This window comes from Phaseolus vulgaris, chromosome 7 (assembly GCF_051622355.1).
Source record: "Phaseolus vulgaris cultivar YP4 chromosome 7, ASM5162235v1, whole genome shotgun sequence".
Lineage (NCBI taxonomy): Eukaryota > Viridiplantae > Streptophyta > Magnoliopsida > Fabales > Fabaceae > Phaseolus > Phaseolus vulgaris.
The window spans coordinates 40,843,185-40,869,125 of NC_143504.1; the positions used below are offsets into that span (position 1 = coordinate 40,843,185).

General features: G+C 33.8%; 2 protein-coding genes across 6 annotated transcripts; both read right to left on the minus strand.

Annotated features, from left to right (window-relative positions):
• Positions 1–203: 203 nt before the first annotated feature.
• Positions 204–10,513, minus strand: LOC137828411 (Beta-glucosidase, GBA2 type family protein). 4 transcript variants are annotated; one of them, XM_068634975.2, is made up of 18 exons: positions 9,909–10,513; positions 9,158–9,268; positions 8,930–8,986; positions 8,730–8,806; positions 8,481–8,580; positions 7,724–7,797; positions 6,904–7,013; positions 6,721–6,824; positions 6,052–6,105; positions 5,880–5,935; positions 5,748–5,786; positions 4,390–4,531; positions 4,075–4,259; positions 3,231–3,298; positions 2,991–3,063; positions 2,437–2,498; positions 1,101–2,310; positions 204–730 (listed from the first exon to the last, which is right to left on the minus strand). In XM_068634975.2, exons 1-18 carry the CDS (start codon positions 9,987–9,989, stop codon positions 466–468), a joined length of 2,868 nt encoding a protein of 955 aa, XP_068491076.1. In that variant the 5' UTR covers positions 9,990–10,513; the 3' UTR covers positions 204–465. The 4 variants fall into 4 exon arrangements, with proteins under 4 accessions (XP_068491076.1, XP_090160755.1, XP_068491079.1 ...); XM_090304629.1 differs by having other exon boundaries at positions 5,715–5,786; positions 9,909–10,431; XM_068634978.2 differs by having other exon boundaries at positions 9,842–10,325.
• A 2,472-nt stretch (positions 10,514–12,985) lies between these two features.
• LOC137828412 (RNA-binding protein) lies at positions 12,986–17,564 on the minus strand. 2 transcript variants are annotated; one of them, XM_068634979.2, is made up of 6 exons: positions 17,308–17,564; positions 17,114–17,231; positions 14,827–15,064; positions 14,691–14,720; positions 13,431–13,556; positions 12,986–13,349 (listed from the first exon to the last, which is right to left on the minus strand). In XM_068634979.2, the coding sequence occupies exons 1-6, from the start codon at positions 17,394–17,396 to the stop codon at positions 13,225–13,227; spliced, it is 726 nt and encodes a 241-aa protein (XP_068491080.1). In that variant the 5' UTR covers positions 17,397–17,564; the 3' UTR covers positions 12,986–13,224. The 2 variants fall into 2 exon arrangements, with proteins under 2 accessions (XP_068491080.1, XP_090161583.1); XM_090305457.1 differs by lacking the exon at positions 13,431–13,556 and having other exon boundaries at positions 17,308–17,529.
• Between the last annotated feature and the right edge of the window lie 8,377 nt (positions 17,565–25,941).

Genomic DNA, 25,941 nt, shown 5'->3' on the forward strand with positions numbered 1-25,941 from the left:
TTGTATGAGTATTGGATTTTCATTTATAACATTTAAAAAATTGTATTAGGTTAGTCACCACCACCTTCAATGCGCCTTACCACACAAAGCAGTTGTCTATTTGCGAATAACATCCAGCAGCATATATTTATCCTCCTGTAAACCAAAACCATTGTCACCCACATCATATTTAACATTATTGTTGACAATCATTTAAAAAGACATTTTAGAATCTGGAATTTGAGTGATGAAATAAATGTATAATGTACAGTACAACAGTTACAACAGTGAAGGGTGGTGACTTGCGTTGCTTAAACTAATGGGCTATATAAATTACAAGTTACAATAGAACTCTGCTTATTTCTAAAATATTACCCTCAGGCCTTGACCGCCATTATTACAGCTTCTCTAGGAGAGGGTTGGGTAAGGAGTTGTGTGAAAAAAGTTACCTATACAAAAATTTTATGTTCTCTTACATGTTGTCGATCAGCAAGCACAATGAAACACAGAATTGCTAAAACATCTTGCTTTTGTTGCAATCTTTCTCACACCTGTTTCATTATGATGAGAGAATCCGCCAATAACAGGAGACAAGTGGATTCTGTCCATGATATTGATTTTAGGGGCCTCAAGAATTGCCTTGGGCCGATTCCTTGCATATTGCATACCCCAAATGGCCAGGGGCCTCATGTACATGAGGGACCGGTAGTGCCCATCCATTGTCCATGCCTCTGGAGTCTGAAACCAGTACCTGACATGGGATAAAAGAGATGAATGAATTAATTAATTAGTTTTCTAATAGTGAAATAATTTAGATCTGCCACATTTAAACCTCTAAATAACTTACGGAATGTGTGATTTTCATCAATAATTAAAATAATTATCATAGAACAATTGAAACTCTCCGGTGTCTGGAGTGAATACTAATTTGTAAGTTAATTTTAACATATAGATCATAGAAGCACTATGCACGAAGTACTCTTTGTACTTTTAGTGATAAAAAAATATTTCTTTATTTTTATTTACGCATCAGAAAAATCATATCCCTATTTCATAGACAGAAAAGTAAGCATGCAAGTGATAAAAAACAATTATGGATGACAGAGGGCATAAGAAGTTACCCATATCCATCTTCTGACCAGCCGGCTAGAAATATTCCCTCGGCTGTTGTGAAGGCCTCTTCTTCCATTCCAGCAAGTATCATTGTTGCAGCAACTCCATAGGTCACACCTGTCCATACTTCACGAGACTGCATACAGGTGTCATCAACCTTACCGTTGGGATGCATGCCATTTACAGCACCCATCCTACCTCCTTTAACTTTCATTACATTGAAATCATAAACCTTCCGGAGAGCACTTTTGATTTTAAAATCCTCAAAAAGGGAGGGAAGCCCTGAGGATGCAGTATACCATTGCCCAGCCAATTGATCTGCTTGAATGGATTTACTGTTACCACTTGATCCACTGTCGTAGTTAAAATATGAACCATTCCACAGTTTTTCTTCAAATGCTGGCTTAGCCTTCAAAAACTTTCTTTTGCATATTTCCGCAAAATCTCTGTCACCCAGTTCAAGGGCCATTGCTGCGGCAGCTTGTAGAGCAGCAAGCCAAAGACATCCGCAGTATGTGCTCACACCATGGACTGTCCATGTATCATATGTTTGATCAGGGAACCCATCATTCTCAATAAGACCATCGCGATCTCTGTCAAATTGGTCCATGTACTCCATTGCAGCCCGGACAGCAGGCCACACATCAATTCCAAATTGCAAATCACCTGTTGCAGCAAAATCTCGATACACCTGGAGAACAAATTTTGGGTTCAGGTCCTTCCACTTGCTAGTATCATGGATGTTATAGGCATTCATTTCATACCACGGATCGTGTGTCCCCAGATCATGTGGCACTGCCCCATAAACCTTGCGAATTCCCCAATTTCCCTCTGCCAAAAACTTTACTTTTCTTCCATCTTCACACAAGACAGCTCTAGCAAAGTCACGCTGTATATTTAATTCAATCCTAGGAAAGAGCTCTAGAAGAGCAAATGATGCATAGAAGTGCACGTCATATGTGCACCACATGATATATTCCACTCCTTCCAAGTACAAGAACCTTCCAACATCATCATCATTATCATGTCCATATAGCTTTTCATCCACACAATTATGTCCTGTACTAGTGGTAGATTCATAGGTACTATCAGTTGTACGCATCACAACTGTCCTTTTTCTGCCATTTATTTTATCTTCAGTTTCTTTGACGCCTGCATTTTCCAACTCCCTCACCTGATCTTGGTCATTCGGCATACTTGAAGATAGCAAAGGAGAGTCTGGCAGAAAGATTAATCAGTTTTAAAGATCTTATTAAGAATAAAATGATAAAAGGCATCTCCAATGAAAGAAACAAACATTAATTAAAAAAAACGCAATACAATGTGCTAATATTTTATACATACCAATCCAAATTGTTCCTCCGGCAACAAGAAAGTAGAGTTCATTAAATAATGTAAATTTGTACCTGTAAAAATAAATTATAAATACATTAATGTATCTTCTCCTGGAACAATAGAAGCCACAATAAGATAGAGGACAGCTTCACAATCAAGGTAGATGAAGACACAAGATATTACACAAGAGCATACATGATCAATCAGTTTTGACTTTAAACAGAAGTAACACTGTGTTACTAAATGACAGTGATTGAAAACCTCTGACTTAAGGTCCCATAAACCCAACCTTTGAACAAAGGAAACTTGTTACTTTAATGAAACATAATTTGGATGTGTCAAACAGATAGCATTTCTAGAACAAAGTGAAATTTTTTTGCAAGTCTAAAATGCAACTCTTTGCACAAAAAGAAGTGCCAAACATCAGCTGGCAAAACCCAAGTTCTGTTTTGCTTTAAAAAGCTTCCTACAATTGATTCTAAAATAATAATAAACTCAAACAAACAATTCAGTGATATGATACTTTAAAAGTAAAATATTATAGAAGTTAAATTGAGAATTACCATTCTGGTAGTGTCTCATCCTTGAGAATAGGATTCTGCCATTTCTCAATCTCTTCTTCCCACCGACTGTAATCTGTTTAGAATTAAAAAATCTAATAAGGTTTTTAAATGCCACAGATGAAACCATCAATCACTTTAGAAACATTTGTATATTTTTTCTCTTTTGAAATGTGATTATAACCAATGCAAGTAAAGCACAGGCCTGGAGAATATAAATTACAATCGAATCATACAACATACGAGTCAAAGCATCATGGGCCAAGTCCACTGCAGCTTTATCAGAAGTCCCATAAAATTTTGTATATCTCCTGCGGTAAAACAGTCAACCAAATTTAACTTAATAAAATATTGGGTTGTAGGTACGATGCATGTTTGGCAACAACAGGCACAATCTCCTCCAAAAAAACATCTGAGGAAACTAAAAAGATTAGGCTGTCCCAAATAAAGCAGTAGTGAAGTGACACTATTGATTTGTAGCTTCAGTAAAACTTTATTAAGGATAATCATACTTCAATAGGATCATGTACTACAACATAACAAAGAAAGATTGTCACGTATAATAATAATTAGGAGCAGGAAAGTAAGAAATCCTTCATAGAAGCAAAAGATAAGAATAAAATACCAAGAGATACAATGGTCACTTTAAATGCCTCTAATGTAAACGAAGAATTTGATCACATGGATAATATACCATTAAAAAAACAACAGCAGACATTTGGAAAGCATAATATTCAAAGAAAATGGCCTCCCTCCCTAACTAATTATATGAGAAATTGTTTAGCCAAATTTAGTATCCACCACCTGTTTAAATCACAAGGGTTCTGTTGGAACCGGGTGAGACAGATTTCAAAAATCTTCATGTAAGCTTAGCTACTCAAAGGCAGATCTGATTTACCAATAACTAAAAATATCATTCAAACTTAGCTAAAGCTAAAATGCAGCTCATGTAACATCACTGAAGGAAGTTAAATCATATCATGAATTACTTCACTCATACACGGAGGTGTATGCATACAACTATTATTTAATATATGGAGACCTTGGTCAAGGATAAATATTAACTACCTAATATTCTATTCATTACCTATTGAAAGTGCAACCTTTCACGAACTTTACTTTTGGAGATGACCATGCAAGACTAAATGCAACGGTGCATTTTCCATGGGGTTCAACCCAAGCGGAAGCTGCAACAGCAGCACATAGTGTCTCTCCAGGTGATGAGGGCATGCTAGGTCCAGAATTGAAATTCTCCTGGTCAAATTGCCCATCCTTAAAAAATATAATAATTTCAATTAGAACGAACTCTATATACTTTCCGTAACAAAAATATTTGGAAGAATCTAGGGGACAACTATAAAATAACATTAAGAAATCCCCAAAAAAGAGGAGCAACCAGTACCTTCACCATTTTACTCCACATGCCTTTTGCTGTTATGCTACTTCCTTCAGACAGCCCAAAACTTGGCAAAACAGAAACACTAACATTCTGTGTTTCACATGCTGCTATGGAAAAAGTAACAGGAGGGTTTCCTTTTGCTGTCCTGTATATAGAAATGGCCTTAATATATACACCAAAATCCTCATTTACATAGAAATTTAGGAGACAGGAGACCCTAATTACAATTTACAAGGACATACGTACCCCACAAAAACATATTCCGAATATCTACATGCATGCAAATATGTCAAACCAGAATAGTAGAAATTGTAAACTTAAGTGTAGAAACCAAGTACAGACATCATGAAAAAAATATTATTGCAAAATTGATAGCAATAAAGAATTGAAATTTCTTAGTTCATTTCTCAAGTAACCAACTTTTTAAGTCAAGCATTGCAAACCTTTTTTGGTAATTTATTACATCAAAGCATTTTTTATATAATCCATCCAAAATTCACTAGCCACAAATGACTTCTGAATTAACATAAACAAATGATGATCATCTAATAATTTATTTTCACTCACTTTTTATTTCTTTACATAATTTGTGTTCCCTAAATAATAAGTAACCAGCTTTTTCAATCAAGCATTGCAAACCCTTTTTGGTAATTTATTACATCAAAGCATTTTTTATAATCCATCCAAAATTCACTAGCCACATATGACTTCTGAATTAACATAAACAAATGTTGATCATATAATAATTTATTTTAACACTTTTTTTATTTCTTTACATAATTTGTGTTCTCTAAATAATAGGTATACCACAAAAAGACTTCACACAGTTTTGTTATTCCTCCCCTCTCCTCAATTCCAGTAAATCCATAATTTTTTTATGAATACCAGACACCTATCGATAAAAACCTAACTTATGACCACAGTGCACAATATTATTATGACAAAACAATGATCTATAGAGAATGATCCCAATCATAATGTTAGGACTAGCTTTAAATTGTTCTTTTCTTTCTGAAATCAAATCAAAGACCACCAGAAAAAATTGTGTCACCACAACATTAAGTTGTGATCCCATACTACAGCTCACTACAAATTTTCAATCTGCTAAAAAAATTCCTTACTGTTTTTTTTGTCTCATCGTATCACATTGGACAAGCTGGGGAATGAATTCTCAAAAAACAGTAGTAGTCTAAGGAAGGGCATCTTTCTGTTCATATCAGGCTATTGTTAATAAAGACAAGCTAGAGCACCTTTAGACTAATCAGAACCTTTAAGTCACTGACTTATTATCCATTTCCATGTAAACAATAAAGAGAAATCAAACCAACCGTCATATATATCTATAAGGTTTGATAACTTGCTTGTGATATAGAAGTACACCGGAGACTCCATCTTCAGTTCTATAAAAGAAAAATGAAAAAAGGAGTTAAAATATTGTTTAAGGCTTACTCTATTTTGAAGCACCCATATATCAGATTAAAGAAAAAACTTACTGGAATGGTTCATTCACATGATCTCCTGACAGGTGTGAGCTTCCACCAATGGAATTCTGCAGAAGATTAATATGCAATGGTTATTTATCAATGGCCCTGTCATTGTACCCCCAACTCAAGTATATTCTTGTGACAAATAAAGACAACACTTCAGAAAAAGGTAATATCTTACCGCCCAAGTAAATAAAAGGCTGACTTTAGCTCTTTCCTTACCTGCGTTCACCAACTACCAAAGAAACAAGTAAATTTTTTTAATAAGCCTGATAATATATATTACTTCACTCTGAAATTAAACATGGATACATAAGATAACATGAAAATAATGTAAGATATGGAATATTAAGTTCTTCACCCACTTTGCTTAATAGAATGGAACTCCATTAAGCATGATAGTTCAAACAATCACATAGGGAGATTTGGCACCCAAAAGAATTTACCAAGTTGGAACAACGCCCCATTCAACAGCTGATTTGGAAAAATGATTTCTCAAACATCTCAAGGGATGAAAAGAGTCCAAGTGAAAGTAATTTGCAACAATCAAAAACAGCCTTATACAATGCATCTAATCCAATTTTTCAAGAGAGTACCAAAACATAAACAGGTGAAATGTCATTTCATACAAGAGGACACAATAGTAGATTTTACACTAATGTAAACTAAGAAAAATGCAATTAATTTTTCTCTAAAAAGTTAAAGTGCAGCAACTAGTTTGTATTTAGTATATAATATGATGTGTCAACAAAAGGGAAAACAAAAATATCAAACAATAGTGCAAGGAACCTGACCCTTCTATTCTTTTACATACAAATTTAAGTAACAATGGTAAAAGAAAATTACACACCGTATAAACAAAAACAGCAGCAGGTAGACTGCTTTCTCTATAATTATGTGGTACGAATGGGGATATCTGCCGACAAGATATTTTTAGTTCTGGGTCAGGCTCACCTGGGAATAAGAAAACACTTATTAATTAAAAAGGATCATACATGTTTAGCAAAAGACCAATTAATATAAATGAATATACCATCATAAACTGTCCAAGCTCTTGGAAACAAAGCATGGTAGGTTGAGTGCTGCCCACTTAGATTCCATCCCCATGATGATATGCCCTGATCATCAGGTTTCCTGGTAGATCTGAAAAACAAATTAACATGAATTTGAGTCCATGTATCCGTATCTATACATGAAAAGCACCCAAAAACCCATATGTTAAGCAGAATCTAAAATTCAAATGATACTAATCGCCAGTTCGGAAGAGTAACACTTTTGCAACTAGGTTGATGTTGTCAATCTGCTCTCAAGTGTTAAATAGGTAGCAGTTAGCAGTATATTGGTCAAAGCTTGGTAGAGTATTGTGTTATGCCTCTACATAAGAGTTAGAAAGCAAACATATATTATGCTAAGCCCATCAATTATTTTTATCATCAGAAGCTTTTCTCAAAATGCAGATGGAAATATTCTGCAAAATGAGTTTTTTTTTCATACATAACTTCATGTAAGCAATAAAAAGGTCATCAAGACAATCATAGGGCAACTATGAAATCTCAGACTGTCCAATAAGAGAATTTTTTTGGTACAAATGACGGGTAGTAACTTATCAATCATTATCATCCAAGTGAACATCAGATAGTTATACTTATATGTAGGGACTGATTGGGTCTAACTGTACCAATGATATTTTCTATACCACTCATTAGTATTCTCTTAATAGTTAAGATATAAAGACAGGCATAGTGTAACATGAAAAAGAAATTTCTACAAATGCTAAATAGTGTTGCTTAATTTGTTTGCAAGACTTATAGTTATGAAACATTGTTTACAAACTTCTACACAGGCCACCTTACCCTAAACCTTCATGCTGGCCAGGAGCCAAAACTGACGAAAATTTTTTGTTTCCTCCCTCTCTACTTATAAAAATCTGCAAGAAGAGTAAATAAACCATATAATATGTATTATAAACCACATTTCAGAATGGCCACAAACAATACAGATCATTATGGTTAAAAGGGAAAGCCAGATGTTTTACTAGAAGACTCTAACACTATCTTTGAATTAAAATTCATACAAAGTAACAACTAGTGAAACTAGAAACCATGTTCCATACTTTATTTTTCTCTTGTCTGGACAGAGCTCGGGGCTCTATCTCATCAAGTGCATAGCAATTGATACTGATAGAATTAAAAAAACTCATACACAACACACCAATCACATTTGATTAACTTATTCTATTTCCTTTTGCACAAAAGCACCCTGAATCCTAAAATCATCAGTTTGCTATTTTGCATGATTGATTTGTGATCCTTATCATCTTCTTCTATATATCTACCTCCAACCCTCAATATAACTGTCTAACAACCTCACTGACCAACTCAGCCACAAACCATTCCACTGCAAAAATCTTGTATTTATATTTAAATATACATTCCACCTATTATCCTTACTCTGTTAAGGGTGCACAATATAATTTTAAATAATTCATTTAAAAAAGCTACATGCTGAACACATCAGTGACAGTCAGGGAAATAAATCCACACATTTAAGCCATATAATTAGAGAAGAACATAGCACATCAATAATAAGTGGAAAAACAGGAAGACTCACAGAGAACTGATTGGCCATGACTGGTGACGCTTCACATAAGCTAGGAATAATTTGCCATTGTCGGAACTCACCTCTAAATCCTCTTGATATGCTACCACTCCTGTGTAGGAATAAATGATGTTCAAATCAATACAAGAAGAGATTTGTTTGTTCTAAAGGCCAAATGGATAAACCCATCTGTAAAAAATGGTATTCGGGATTAACAAGTCAGGCAATTAATTGGTAGCTTTCAATTGCAACAAATCATACCCCATCCCACCAAGTGGAACTCCTTGAGATGCAGATGGCTTGCAACTCTCGCGAGTGAAAGGATCAATAGGTGCTTTCTGCAGAAATCAGACCAACAAAAAGAAGTCTGGAATCCTAAGTTTCAACCTACTAATATAATGTACCCACCACACAATTAAACAGCAATGAATGACCAAAAAAACAGAGAATTTGAAATTTACCCTTCCATGAGAAGCCTCTTCCCTAACATATGACCAAATACGTATCCCTAATCGAACCTGGAATTTTAAAACACAATAGACAATCAGATAACATAGAGAGAGTTGCAAAATAATAATAAAACCAACTATAAATAAGAATATGCAAAGGAATTCCATCCACTAAACCAGTGAGTCCACGTTATGGGTTGTAGCCTGGGAAAGAGAGAGGGAGAGAGGAAAAAAACTTGCCATTTTTATAGCTTCCATAAAAGTTACTCTAAATTCTTTAAGAAGATTGGCATGGCTGTTCAATCTCCTTCTCCAAGCTTGCTCAGGGGGAGCAGAACTATCATAATCAAACTGCAAAAAACATGCCAGGGACACGGATTACATTTATAAATGAAATCAACTATCAATATAAAAAACATGTGAATGTAGCACCATGTAATCAACTACAATTAACAAAAATCACACGCTAACGTAAACTTTCCAGATAAAGCATCATCACGAAACCAGGACGCCAATTCACAAAACAACGAAGAGCAACTTAATAAATAAATAAAAACAGCACCGAATTTCTAAATGAATTCACTAATCAACAAAAAAAAAATTAGCAACCATGTCGACCAGCTAAGTAATAGTGTTCTCTTAATTCACACTTAACTTCTCTCTTTTTTTTTTTCCTTCGGTTAATTGAGAACGGGCAGATCGTCCGTGTTTTCCGCCAAGAACACACAAACATTCAGACTTTAAAATTAAAATTAAAACCACATGCAAACGCAAAATTTTCAGATATCACAAAAGCGCGGCGTCGTCAGAAGGCAAAACGCCAATTCACCAAAGACGGAGAGCAACTTAATAAAAAAAACAATAAAAAAAACGCCACCGATTTTCCAAAATGAATTAAGTTATCAAGAAAAGCAAAATCGCTACCATGTCAATCAGCTTCAGAAGAATCCGATATTCCAAATACGAGAAAGAGAAAAAGTGAACTATATACCAGCAGCAGAGTGGATTTACTGATATACTCTTCCGGAGGCCACGAACTTTTTCTACAATGAAAAATGTTGCCGCTAACCATGCTTCCACAACACACAACTCTCTCCAAACAACGAAAAATAAACAAACGTGCGGTTTCTTCTCCAAGATCTCGCACACAAAGCGGATATATAATAATAAAAAAAAAAAGCGTTTGTGTGTGAGTTTGAAGTTGGAGTGAAACAGTTACGAATGAGATCGAATATCTCGTGATTGATCGGAGAAAAGTGATTATCGAATATCACGTGATTTTTCGGGAGATTCGATTCGGATTTAAGCGCAGCGCACCAGAACAAATGATGCGTGGTCAGAGGAGAAAACGCCGCTTGTTCAGCCGAGTTCGCGACTCGCTCCTTCAAATCCAACTCAGATCGATAGTGGAGAAGGAAGAAAGAGATGAAAAAGGTTTTGAATGGAAAAATTGCATAGTTCTGTTAGTGGCCACTCTTTAATTGTTTTTTTTTTATATTTTTCTCTCTCATAATAATTATGATTCAAGATTTGTGTTCGTAAAGTAAAAGTGTGTGTATGTTTGGTGGTGAACAACTTTCATTTGGATTTAAGTCTAAATCACCATTCTCACTTCATCACTTTTAAATAACGGTCCACCTTCATGTCGGTCTCCAACACTCTACATTTTCGTATTTTTCTTCTCTATTTTTACCACCTGCTTAATCTTAAACTATCGATCACGCCGTACAATTTTAGGTAATGATAAAACTGATTAATTTAAAAATAAAATTATTTTCTAAATAATTTATATGAAATCATTATACTAAGGGTGGAATAAAAAAAAATAGGATTATGAAGAATATTTTTTTTTTATCTATAACGCAAACGTTGTTGACGCAGTTTGACACTGTTCCAACGTGATAAATTGCATTAATCGTGACTAAACGCAGTCTCTAAAGTGATTCTTTCGATCTACACACGGAAGTGGTCAAGGGGAGTTGTTACGCTCTTTTTCACACAGAGAGAGAACGCCAACCATAATTTTATAATTTGTTATCATTCTCGTATTCTAACTTATCACCACTATTCTTTTTGTATAAATGCGTTTTATAATAAATCTTCCACGTATACACTTTTTTTTCGCGTCTTTTATATATGCAACAAAATGTAAGTTAGTTAATGATATCATAAATTTAAATTGTATTCTAACTACTTTATAAATTAAATGATTTAAGTGATAGTGACATTGGGTGACTATATAAAATCATTTTTAGTGACTTGTGTTATTAGGCTATGTTTAACAAAATTGATTAAAAAACTAAAAGAAAATCGAAAAATAATTTAAAGTTAAAAAACTAAAGTTTGTAAGTTATTTATTAGAAGCGTTTGATAAAGTTTTTTGTTCAAATAAATGGTAAATATAAGATGATAAAAAGATAGGTATCTTTATATTACTTTAAGTGGTATTGAAGTTAATTTCTTCAGTAATATTTTTTAATTTCTCTATATAAATTAAGTTATCAATAATCCTTACCAATAAAATAATTAAGAACAAAAATTACTTAAATTTATTTAAACTAATGAAATATTATTCTAATAGACCTTCACTCAAAGGAAATATAAACAGATATAAAGTTAAAAATAATTTAGAATCTTTAATTTAAGTTATGAATACCCTCTCTAGGTAACGATTTTTAAAATTAAATAATAAATTATTTTTACTTATTTTCTGTTTTCTTTTCTCTTTAATAGTTGTGGTTGATAATCAATATGGAAATTTATTTTTCTCTCAGGCTTCATGATAAGACTACAGACAAGACAAGGTCTTAGACAATTTAGTTTAGTTTGGAAAATTAATTACACTTAAAACATTCTCTTTTAAATTTTCATGAGTTTAATAATTTAGCTGAGAAATCTAGGATTCATGGCAAATAATTACTTTAATTAAGTTGATTCTCATTAGATACTCATAACGTTGAATGATTGTAAAGTTTTCCTTTAAAGATATATTATATATAAACACAGCTAATATTTACTACACTTTTATTATATCCTATTTTATATATGATACAATATATTGAGATTTTTTTATTGCCAATAATTGTAAATACCTAAGTTTTTTCAGGAATTAAAATATGAATTATGTTAGAAGAATTTTGCCTTTTTTTCAATATTGTATTCTTATTTGAGGACTATTTACCTTAGAAACTCATGGTTTTACCATAATCAGGTGTGAGAGAGACTCTTTGCAATATTAGAAATGAAGAAAGTTATCAGAGAGAAATAAAAAAACTTCTCCACTTATCTACTCGTTTGTTGATGTTGCAATTTTAGTTAGGTAGGTTCAGTAGTGAATTTAGACTTTGTCATATAGAATTTCTTAAGAAATTAGGTAGATAAATAAGAAGATCTAGAAGTATGTGATAAAATAAAAATACGTTTAGATAAACTACTTCCTAAACATCTATAAAGTATAATACTGGAAAGGAAAATAAAATAAAATAAAATAGCTTTCTTCATAAACCAAATTTCAGTTTATAAAAAATATCTCATTTTTTTAAAATGCTTATGAAGAAGTCTGTTCAAAATAGACTTCAATTTGTATATAACTTTTAAATTAGTGGTCATAAAAATTAACAAATGTATCATATATGATAATTTATAATTAAAAATAATCCATACTGACATTACATTTACTCAGTAAAGAAAATCTGTAATAATTGCTTTAGGAAAATAATAAAGTAATAATAAGAAATTTATATAATAGTAATAAATAATATTAAAGTATAAATTCATATAGCTTTGATTTACTTTATTTACAAGAACCGAATCGATGGGAACACATAAACTCCCGTTACTTGATTCAAACTAGATTGAAACTTTTATTTACATGAAAACAATCTACATACACAAACTTTGTTACTGGCATTTCTATATCCCAACCATACATACACTTGCAACATTTTAAAACACATAATGACACTGCTGAATCATCTTTATAGGTTAATTTTAACCTTAATAGGATTCTGTTTGGAGTGAACTTCAAGCATTGTGCTAAGTCATTACTACTGATAAGGACAATTAACATGACAACATAGATATATGTACTATATTCCAAGTTCTTTTGAAAATCACTACAATCATTAACTTTAGTTTTTTTTTTTCAAATAACTGAGGCACAGAACATTTTCAGCATATGCCCTTAAAGTGAGCTAATTACATTGAAGTGAAAATAACTACACTTTGTGTGACTTGCCTGCATGGAGTAAAAGGCTCAAGAGTACATTGGTATGAAAATTCCTCTCAAACACATGTAAAATGCCCAATTAATGCCAATCTATTATTCCCCCGAGTGTGGTGGATCCCACCCCTTCCCATACTTCATTGGAACCCAATTGCTCATTGTCAACACCTTCCATGTCGTAATCCCACCAGCCATGGCCATTCGCATCTGCTCCAAAAAATTGTAAATTATAATGTCTAACCTTTCAAACCCATTGTCTAGACACAAAATATACGTAAGCAATCATACAGTGATTATAAAGAGGCCTTGGCCTTTTGTTGCCAGACCCATTCTCGATTTGTCTTTTTGGCTTCAACTTTGATTCGCCTCCAAGGACTACTACATGCTTTCGTGCAGTTTGACTCTCCTTTCCACCTATGAAATGCCACGAAATGAAAAACCAAAACCTTCGCAGAAAAGGTCTAGCATGCCTTTATATTGATTCAGATATCATTGTTCAGTTGGAGACCTTGTAGCATCTTTATGTTGGAAGTTTCTCAAAGAACCGTAAACAGTGTAAAAAGTACTTGTTTGTCTTGTTTTTATCGCTGTCCATTTAATCTCAAACACTCCTAGTACATGGTTTCTGGATATATTTTCAGGCAAGCTATATTACATTCACCCCAGTTTTCCAGTAACTAGTCCTAAGAGTGAAAAGTGAAAACTACGTTATGGTCAAAATGTGTCAGCAATCAAGTCAAACGAAGCAAGTTTCTAACCGTTACCACGAATCGCAAAACCAAGCTAGCCACAGCAGAAAGGTGTTTTTAGGATATTGACAACAACCATCTTCTCCTAATACCCCGATAATGTTGTCTACTTTTGTTTCACTTTCAAGGCGAAAAGAATATTTAATAGATGTAAAATATTGTAGTATTTAAACAAAAATATCGTACATCTTTTACTTGTTGCGATAAATTATTATTGTAGCAATTGTTAAATATGTATAGGTGGAAAACAATAATCAATGATAGTCTACATTTGAAAATTATCATTAGTTTTGAGAAAAAAAAAACATCAATAGATAAGTAACAAAGGTGGTAATTCATAAACATAAAGTCAAATAGAGCTTCTCGACCATGACAAAATACTTGTGAAAGTCTCAATTAAAAGCAACGCAAGGTTAGGTTCCCACTTCTCACCAAACTCAGGCCGAACATACAAAAATACTAAATTAGGTTAAATCATACTAAATAGTAAAGTTCCCAAAGGAAAGCTGATGCCTTGGGCAAGGGGGAAAATGACGAAATCAGAGACCTAATTATATTTGATTTTCCAAAGATGGATTTAAATAGGTTCTCAGTAAAGATTTGAAGCAAGATAGACAACCAAATTTTCTTATAACATTAATACATGCTTTTAGGCAAAGAAGCTAATGTGCAACATTATTCAGGGAAGGTTCAGGCAAATAGTACTGTAATTGGAATACTGGTTTGAAAATTCCAATCAGGATAGTGAATAACATGTAAAATAGTAAATGTAAGAGCATTGATAAATAAATCTTTTTACCTCGGATCTGGCTTTCAGATAGTGGATATTCTGCACACATAAAAGGAAAGTAAAACAAGATAAACGTAAAATACGCTAAATTTAACTTTTAAGAACCCCGGAAAGGTCAAATTTGTTAGGACAGGGGGAGGCAAACCTTCAAACCGGATTTTCCTTTTCTTTGAGTCTTGATTGTTATCCGCAACTGAATTTTCTAATTCATCAACACCAATTTGCCTGACAAAGTCTCTTTTGTCCTCTTCAGTGTGCTTGAAGCTTTCAAAAATCACCTTACTATCATTGTTACTGTTTCCCTCCTTTTCAACTTTTTTGACAGTTCCATTTTCCTCCCATTTTCTTAAGCCGAGAGGTGACAGAAAAGGCGTCGATTTCCCCTAAAAAATAGAGAATTTCATGAATAAAAAAAGCAACTTTTATTGTGTTTAGACCGGAGAAAACGTGCAAATTATCTAATAACATATTATGTAATACATCCTCTCAATAACCGATTGGAAGAGTTTACAGAGTTCTCCATGATAACAAGTGAAATACATAAAGAAATCAAATGGGTTAAAAAAACACAAACATGATTAGTAGCGTCAAAGTCAATGATCAAACTGGTTTTGTAAGAGTTAGCATTCATATGTATAGATCCAATTTGATTAACTTGTGGTTGATTCACAGTTTTGATGTTATTGGACTACTAAAGAAGGTCTATAAGAGCTTGATACTACTGTGTTGTTATGCGTATGTCACCACCATTGTCTTTATTCGTTTGTTTCTTGTTGTGATTGAATTATACTATGAAATTGAGCAGTCTTGTTAAAATATTTGTGGCATGGTGGATATCCATGCTTCCGATTGCAGACTTCAATGTGACTGGTTTTCCCTCAAAGACTGCAGGCTTTTTTGTTGGAATTGTATACGTTTTTGAAATTCATGCTTCCTATTGCAAACTTCAATGTGACCTGTTTTTCCACAATGAGTGCAGACTTTTTTTGTGGGAATTGTAAACATTTTTAAAAAAATTGTTTCCTAGGATGGAAGGAAAGTCTGTTTGTTGTAATACATTGCTTCAGTATGACCAACAGAGATTTAATGTTGTTATATTTATCGTTCAGCCTCGAAGGAATTGCATAGTCTGATCCTCATGTTTTCCTCTTAACTATATGGAGAGAACATCACAAGAACACTCGTTTTCACATATGCAAATAAGTTTTGGGCGATTATTATCTAACTCGTCCCATATAATTCTCAACTTGATAAAACACTGTTATAGACAAATCACCTTAATTGAGAGAAGCATCTTCCGATTGAAGTCTACACCACGAAGAAGATCTCTTTGCAAATATCTGCCCTTAAGATTATTCCAAATATAATTGCAGAATCCATCCAAATAATGCTTTGCTAAATAGTAATCGAAAGTGAATGAATGATCCAAGAAGCAACCATCTTGTTGCAATGGTTCCAGGCAGGGCAATTAGCATTTGTTCTTGATGGCAGAGAATGATTTCTATTTATGAATTCTACCTTATTCTTGGCACTAAGGAACCTACTCCAAGGCTGGTAGTTGTTAAAAATCTAAAAGTGGAGAAACAATGGCTGCGTAGAGTTTTCATTTGGATGAAGATACAAGAAGCTATGCACCAACTGTTCTTCTCCCATTTGTGGCGATCAAGGAAGGTAGCAATAACATATAGTATACAATAAATCCTCTCAAGAATCGATTGGAAGAGTTCATGGAGTTCTCCATGTTAGCAAGCGAAAGATGTAAAAAGGGAAAAAGAGAGAGAACCAAAAAAAAAGAGCACATATGTTTTTATCAATGTTCTGCCAAAGACAGGCAAGATGTTTATATATACAGTGAAAACAAAAAGAAAAACTAACTAAACAGAGCGTAACTAACTAACAAATAAGATAGTCTAAACAGACAGACTAGATGGTCTAATATAAAACAAGATGGTCTATCAACAGAACAAACTAGAGAATTTAGTAAAAATAAACAAAGTAAAGGATCTAGTGTTAGATAATCTACTCAAACAAATGGAATGGTCTAGTAGAAAATCATCTATACAAAAACTAGACTCTCTAGCGGAAGACGTCTAAACAGAAACTAGCCTAGCGAAACGCCGTCTATATAGAAACATAACATTCTAGGGAAAGACTTTCTGTACAAATACTAGAGAGGGTCTACCAAAAGACAATCTAAAGAGAAAAAAACAGCGCAAAAAAGAGTTTGAAAGAGTTTATCATTGTGATTTTTTTTTTATGAAATAAAGATGTTCACGATTACATAACTTAAATTCTAGAACGTAGATTAAACTTGAACTATGCGCAACTGATCCAAAAATTGCTAACCAGTTAAGGAAACAATTTTACCATCTAATTTTAATAAACGAAAATAAAATTATTAAAAAAAGAAGAAGAAAATGATAGAAAATAACCGGGACGGGTTGTGGAAGATGAGGAGATTTTTGCTGCTTGAAGGAGAGGAAGTTTGAAAGCGAGGAATGCGAGGTATCGCTCTTGTGTGAAGCTTGACTTCTCACGCTTCCTTCAGAACTGCTTCAAGCAAAAATGCTTCATCACAAAATTAATCAAACTTTTGAAGTTTAGGAACGAAACAGAGGTGACTCACAGAGGATTGCGTGGTGGGAAATTGCGGAACGCTGAAGCAATGGTTCGCTGCCCGAAAGCCCTAATTGACGTTTCGTTGTTTGAGTTCATTGCATTCGTAAAAACGCCCACAACACCACAATTTCAATTCCTTCTATTTTTTTTTTCTTTTCGTTCCTTTTTTCGATTAAGCAAATCGAATGGGCAAACTCGTGTTTTGAGAGACACTCGTAAAAGTTTTTTCCGGGAAAGTGGTCAAATTCAAAATTCTCTCCCTCCGCGCCAAAAGAAAAATTCAAATATATATATCACTATTTACGTACTTATTTGGATTGGTTTGAAGGAGACAAATTGTCCTATTCAGTTATTTTAACTTTTTCTTTCATTGTTAAAATAATTTAAATTCAAATAAGTATAAAAAACATTAAATTAAATTTATTTTTCTTTTAGATTTAATTTATAACAAAAAAATATTAAATAATCTCCAAACAAAACAAGTATAATTCCGTTAAATGTTAAAAAAATAGTTTTGTTAGTTATAATAACCGTATTCAACTCTACTAGGATTTCAATGAAAATTTCTTATATCTGCATAAGAAAAATATTAAATATAATTAAAGTATCAAATATCTTATTTATAAGTTGTTCTATTACTAATAGCACAATATTTTTTCAAATATACAATTTTGAAAATAAATGTATACGGATTGATAATTACACACTATATATATTAGAATTATCTATATATATGTGTGTGTTTTAGATTTTATTTTGTTTCTGTTTCTTGAAAGTTTTTTATTTGATATTTGGTCCCTATATTTTTTTTCTTGGGTTTTATTATTTGTTTCAATTCATTATAAATGTTTTAGTTCTTACAACATCTTTATGTTGAAATAATAATAATAAATATATTAATATAATAATTAATTAAACGAAACATTAAAAAAAATAAAGTTATTACTAATATTTTTAATTATTTTATTTTTGTATTTGTTTTTGTGTATCAAAGGAGCATAAGCATGAATAAGATGTGGAATAATTAGAAGCATCGGAAATATTGAATGAACATAAGGTACACACAGATTTCACCTACATTGTTCGAAGTCAAATATTTATTGAATTTTAACTTTATGTAATTTTATAACTTCAACTCAATAAAATACAACAGTTTATTCATACTTCATTTACTTGTTGCTCAGTTATCGAATTAAATTAAGACTGTGTTTGTCTTTTTATTCGTTAGTCTGAAGATGAGTTAAGAATGTTGGATGAAATAGAAAGAAAAACTACATTTTCAAATTAATTAAGAAGAAAAGAGTTTTATTTTTATTTTTATGCTTTTTATCATTGCCTTTTTTTCTCCGTGTTATAAATGCAGATGATAATCTTCTACTCTCAAATATGTCGCTCTTTTTGACCGTAGAAGTTTGAGCTGAATCTAAAATTCCAAATGAGTTCTTTGAAAAACTTAGCAATGGGTAGACTATGAACAGAAATAACATTTTATTATTTTATTTTATTTTTCTTTTTTCTAAGACAACATGAACATACACTCCTATTGCCTATTTAAATATTTTTTGAAAATCAAGTTGTCGTTGTTTTTAAAGTCAACACCATCATTTCATCAAATATATTAATGAAAGGTTCACTAACAAGTTAGTAATAGTTTTTTATTTATTATTATAGTAGTTTTATTGTCAAATTGATGGTCTCAATCATATTTGTTAAGAAAATGATAATTAATTTTTACATCTTTGTGTAAATATAAAAGGCACATTTATAGAAGGAAAAAATAAAATAGAACAAAATAAAATAATGACACGAATAATTTTTAACATACAATTTTTTCAACTTGAGAAGTAGAAACTCACATAATCTGATTTAGAAAATGTATTCAATATGAAAGTAGGATTATAATATTTGTTTCTTTCACTTTATGAGAACAACACGTAATATCACACAATTAGGATGAAATACAATGTCTTTTTAGTCGCTCACTAGGATTTATAATGTCACACTATGGTGGATATCAATTATCATTTACTCTATATGTTGTTCTTCTCACTTGTTTGTTTTTCTCTTCCTCATGAATTCTCTTTATATAGAGAAAAAGATAAATAATTGTTCATAAAAAGACAATAGATAATTAATATTTGTTACATTTTCAAGATACCTTGAAAAAACTATATTCTACTTTATAGGTTGAACTTCATAGTCTTCAAGAGTTAAGGTATAATTCTAAGACTTTGGAATGACCATCCTTGAATATAATCAATGGATCACTTATCAAGATTCATTGATCATGGTCTCCCATTAATTAAGGAGGGATTTCAAACAAATCTCTCCCTCCATGACTTAATTTAGGGGTATTATTAATTCAGCTACCTACAAGCGTCTGTTAGCTTCTTAATTGAAATTGTATTGGTCAACATGTCAGACCAGTTGTCATCCGTATGAATCTTCTTTAGCTGTAACTCACCATCCTCCAAAGCATATCTAATGACAACAATAATCAATGTGCTTTGTTCGAGAATGAAATGTAGGATTCTTAGCTAGGTGGGTTGCACTTTGGTAGTTACCCTCAAATATCTCTGGTCTTGTGCAAATCATGACATACATTAGGCTTCCTATCACAAAAAATTGTAGACAATTTGCTCATTTATTTATTTTTTTCTTCTTCACTGGTCAGACATTGCATTGTGCTTAGCTTGAAATGTTCAACAAGTGCAACACTAACAGGTTTTTCCTTATCCATGTTGAATATCTTAATAACTTTCTCAATGTACTTTTCTTGTGATAGTCATATCAACTTCTTGGAACGATCTCTAATCACATTCATCCCATGGATCTGCTTTGCAGAACTTAAGTCTTTCATGGCAAAAGACTTGCTTAAAGCGTTCTTCAAACTAGCAATATTGGTTTAATTTTGTCCAATGATCAACATATCATCGACATATAATAGTAGGATAATAAAGTTTTCATCTTCATACCTCTTGATGAACACATAATGGTCACCATTTGACTTCTTGAAACTATTTGTGGTCATAAAGGATTCCAACTTCTTATACCATTGTCTTGGTGTTTACTTCAGACCATACAAACTCTTATTCGGATGATACACCAAGTGTTCCTTGTTTGGTTCTTTATAGCCCTTTGGCTGCTCCATATAATTTTTTTCTTTGATGTTTCCACGTAGGAAAGTTGTTTTGACATTGAATTGTTCAACTTTTAAGTTTAGGCTAGCTGTTAGACCCAATGTTAATCTTATGGAGGAATACCTTATCACTGGTGAGAATATCTCATCAAAATCAACTCATTTCTTCTTATTGCACCCTTTCACAACAATTCAATGTACCTTGGTCTCAAGCTTCCTTCTTTAGTTTTAAGATTGTACACCCTTTTTTTTCAAGCCTTTTTCTTCCTTTGGGTAGCTCTACCATATCATAAGTATGATTTTCATGTAAAGAGTTTATCTCTTCTTACATAACTTTGATCCACTCTCCTTTTTCAGTGTGAAGAAAGAAAGGGAAAATCACGTTGACAACTTGGTTTTACCATGGTACCCTCCATTTTTGTGGTTCACCTTGGGTGTGTGTGGTGGTGTTGTGTTGCTTTGGTGGTGGTTGGTTGCCATTCAAAAGTGTTACAAAGAGTTAAGGAGCCATGAAAATCCAAGAAATAAGCACATTGGTGAATGAAGCATGGATAATCGATTCTCCAAAGATCGATTATGGTTGGTATTTTAGTTGATAATCAATGTTCCAAAACTCCATCATTGATTATGGTTGTTTTTTTTTTACTTCATAATCGATTATGCATTTCTTTTATTCAATTTTGTTCTCGCCTGCTCGAGGTCGGTCGGATTCTGGATGAGCTCCTGTTGGTTCTCCTTCAAGCTCTAGGTTGGAATCTGGATGAACTCTTGTTGGTCTCCCTTCAAGTTTTAGCCAACCAACCTTCAGAGAACGAGGGAGGCTCCTCTTGCGAATACACTCTGACGTTCAAGTCAGTAAGAGCACAAAATATTGTGTATATAATGAATATAATGCAAAGATGCGAGTTGAGATACTCCCTGTGGGTGGTTGTCTATTTATAAGTCTTATTGGGTTGGATATTTGACTCTGGTTTCTCCAAGCATTAATGTGTTATATTATGGTAACTTTGCATAAAATACGAACATCATGTATATAAATCAGAGTATTTCTATCATATAATTGGAGCATTTATAAAATATAATAAGGGATATTAGGCAAGTAAATTAGAGCATTTATATGATATAATTGGGGATATTGTACATGTAATTATAACATTTATTATATGCGAAAGTTACGTTAATTAGGTTTTGATGTGAGTGTTTTCTCTTGATACCATTGATGTTGAATTAATGATATGGGTTATTAGGCTCAAACTGTCACATTCTGGGTCAACTCGGTTGATCCCATGAATTACCTGATGGGCCAAGCAGCTCGATCCAATTCCTAGCAGTTCAGGACAATACACAGAGTGGGTTTAATCGACCATATTCCTAGTAGTTCCGGCACGATACACAGCCCCCCAACCTTGGGGTGAGCTCGCGAGGCACAAAGGCTGAGTTCCAAATTTCACTTATACGTAGGAGCATAATTGGTTGGTTGGTTTGATTGACAATATTTCTAGCAAGTACAAGGTGGTACACAAAGTGGAGGAGGTCAGTCTGCTCGACCTAGGACCACGAACTGCCAGAATGGAGGAGGTCGGCTGACTCAATTTTCTCACAATTTAGGCCTAAATGGAATATATCTGACTTGACATTGATCGATATGAGTTTGATCGAATCCAGGACAACAAACAACCTTCTAGCTTTGAGACAAACTAGCGAGGTGAAAAGGCTTGTCGAAAACATTTGCGACTAAGTCCGACTGTTCAATACATTTGTCTTGAATAGTAGTATAAGTTTTTATATGAGAAAGATCAAGTTAAAAATCAAACCTGAAATTTGATCAGCACATGTGTGCGAGCATTTGTCGAAGTCGTTTGCGGTTAAACTCGATCGCTTGTTGGATCTAGCTTTGGAAAACAATATATTTTTAAGAAATAAATGGTCTATCCTTTGGCGAGGGTGTGGGTTCGGTTGGGTAGCTCGGTTCTAAGTTGATTATGAGTTGCTTCGAAGTTACTATTGATTGAAGATGCCCAGATCCGATATGGGGGTAGCTCGGTTCGGTTTTTGTTCCAAGTTGCTTGTCGATCGCGAACTCCCGGGTCCGATGTAATTGGATAGGCAATTAGATTGAAAACTCTAGGTTGTTTTTTATCGAATCACTCAGATTTAAACTCTGGGTTGGTGCCGACCAAACTGCTCATGTTCGTTATTGTGGTGACTAGAATAAAAAACCTAAGTTGGTGCTGACTGAAAAAATCATGTTCGTTATTGTAGTGACCAGATTAAAAACTTTGGTTTGTTGCCCACCGAACTGCTCAGGTTCATTATGTTGAACCAAGTGGTGTTCAATGTTTTGAAGAATCCAAATCCTTTGAAGGATGATGAAGCCTCTGCTTTGCTTGATGTTGTTGTGCTGGTTTAAGCTTTGTTCTGGGGTAGTTTAATGTTGTAATCAACCTTTAGATTAAATCTCAAAGCAAATAGCATCTCAATTTTAACAAAGCAAAATGTTTTTCAAACTAAGTTGAAACAACCGATTGTTTTGTCGAAAAAACCGATTGTTTACACTTAGGTGTTTTGAGAAAGTTTGAAAACTGTTTTTGAATGGTGAATTTTGTTAAGTAACAAAACAACCGATTGATTCGAGGAAACAATCGATTGTTTGTTTTGAAACCATAACAGAAAAACTGTTTTCTTTTACTGAGCTTTAAATGCTTTAACTGAATACGCTCCAGTCATTAAATGCTTTGACCAATCTGTTTTAAATGCAATTAAGAGTTTGTTAAGATTTGACAACAAACTATATTCTTAGATATATTCTGAAAAACTGTTTTTAAGTTTTAAGAATCTTGAAACAAAGTTTTGATCTAAGAGTTTTTAAAAGGAGTTATGAGATTGCTTAAGAGTTGAGAGATTGATCAAGGTGCTGAATAGGATTCTACTTGTATTGATTTCAGATTTTCATCTGTAACAAGTGTAATCTTTGTAAACTGCTGAACAATTCGTGTGTGTGTTTTGCTGAGATTGGTTGTGTGTTCTTGAGGTGTTCAAGATCAACAATCTTAGTGTTGGCCAAGGAGAGTGTGTTTCTTGAGGTGTTCAAGGTCATTCTCTTGGTTGTGGTGTAAGTGATCAAGTGGTGATTGCTTAGTGGATATCCTCAGGGTTTCTGAGAAGACTGGATGTAGCTCTTGTTTGGAGTGAACCAGTATAAACAACTGTGTACAATTTCTCTATCCCTATCTCTTTAATTTAGTTTTGTTATTTTGGAATTGGTATAAACAACGATTGTTTCGCTAAAACAACCGATTGTTTTTCCAGCTTTGTGCTTTTGCTATTTGTTTTGGAAAAACTGAATCCTTAATCAAGGTTCTATCAAAGAATTTTCATTCTAAGTTTAAAAGTTTTCAAAAATCCTTCTTAAACAATTCACCCCCCTCTCGTTTAAGGCCATATATTCTAACACATTATTGTAGTGACCAGATTAATAACTCTAGGTTGGTGCCGACCGAACAACTCTTGTTCGTTGTTGTAGTGACCATATTTAAAACTCTGGTTTGTTGCCCACCGAACTGTTTAGGTTCGTTATTGTAATGACCAAATTAAAAACTCTGGGTTGGTGTCGACCAAACAACTCATGTTCATTATTGTAGTGACCAGATTAAAAACTCTGGGTTATTAAGATATATGCTAAAATTTGGAAAACTGACAACTTTTATTAGGATAAATATGACCTCATAAAAAAACCTTGAGAAAACCATCAAAAAACTCAAGGGAAAAGAGTGTCGTACGACTATTACACGAATGTTTATAGATGAAAAACATTAAACAATTAACTAAAGTAAAAATTTATATTTGAAGCATTCCAAGTTTGAGGGATGACTCTATCGTTTAGGGTTATCACACTGTTCTCATAATAGGGCGAGTGGAGGCGATGGTAATCGTGATGTATCTCTTTGTTCGCTTTCCTTTTAGGCCACATACCTATTATCCGACCGCTTGAAAATTGTCTTGGACGAACTCGGCTAAGCTTCCCGAATCTTCTCCTTGTATCTCCCTTCACCCTGTTGTTCGTTTCGACTTCTTTTGTTGCATGGCCTCTTCGGTTATTATGTGGATTGAGGCTCGTTCCTTGACTTCCATCAATAACATCGACCTCTCTCTGAGTAGGGAGTCATTGAAAAGGTTCGTCCGTAAACCTTTTACGAACGCGTCCACCACCATTTCGTCCCACGGGTTCTGGATGCATACTGAACCTCATAAAAACGATTAAGGTACTCCTTTAGGCGTTCTTCCCCTTTCTTCCTTATGTGAGAAAAGGTTGGCCATCCGTGGTGGTTTCACGATATTGGTCGCGAATTGTTGCTTGAATAGTTGGGAGAACTCCTAGAATGAGTTTATTGTTCCATCTGGGATTCCGTTGAACCATTTTAAAGCCATCCCGATAAAAGTCACCTGCAACATCTTGCATCTGACCACGTCTGAGCCCCCCCGAAATCAGCATTTGAGCTTGGAAAAACTTGAGGTGGGTCTTGGGGTCCTCGGTTCCCGAAAAACGGGGCATCTTGGGCATTATGACATGCGGTGGGATGGGCTCCTCCATGATAGCCTAGTTGAACGGTGGGGTCCGCCCTCATTCTCCTCCCATCTAGATCGGTGAACACCTGTCTCGTTTGTCCCCGAATGTCCTTCTCAGATCTTTATTTACTTTTTGCAACTCCCTATTTGTTCCGAGGGCTTCCTCCATCATTCGCCTCGAGACCTCAACATCGTCCCTTAGCCTCTGTTGTTCAGCCAGGGATTCCTCACGAAGGCGCTCCTACTCAGCTTGGAACTTCTGAACTCTTATTCTTGATTCCTCATATTCGCGTTGCAAAGCCTGCATTACCTCTACAACCTGTTGCAGAGTAAACGCCTCTCGTGACTTTTCTTTAAGATAATCTTGGACGTGGGAGCAATTTTTATCGGGCCCCACGATGGACGCCAAATGTTCTCGTCGGCTCGAGGTCGGTTGGATTCTGGATGAGCTCCTGTTGGTCCTCCTTCAAGCTCTAGGTCAGAATCTGGATGAGCTCCTGTTAGTCTCCCTTCAAGCTCTAACCAAACAACCTTCAGAGAACGAGGGGGGCTCCTCATGCGATTATACTCTGGCGCTCAAGTCAGTAAGAGCACAAAATATTGTGTATATAGTGAATATAGTGCAAAGATGCGAGTTGAGATACTCTGTGTGGGTGGTTGTCTATTTATAAGCCTTTTTGGGCTTGGATATTTGACTCTGGTTCCTCCAAGCATTAATGTGTTATATTATGTTAACTTTGCACAAAATCTGAACATCATGTATATAAATCGAAGTATTTTGTCATATAATCAGAGCATTTATGCTATATAATAAGGGATATTGGCCAAGTAAATTAAAGCATTTATGTGATATAATTGAGGATATTGTGCAAGTAATTATAACATTTATTATATGCGAAAGTTACGTTAATTAGGTTTTGATGTGAACGCCTTCTC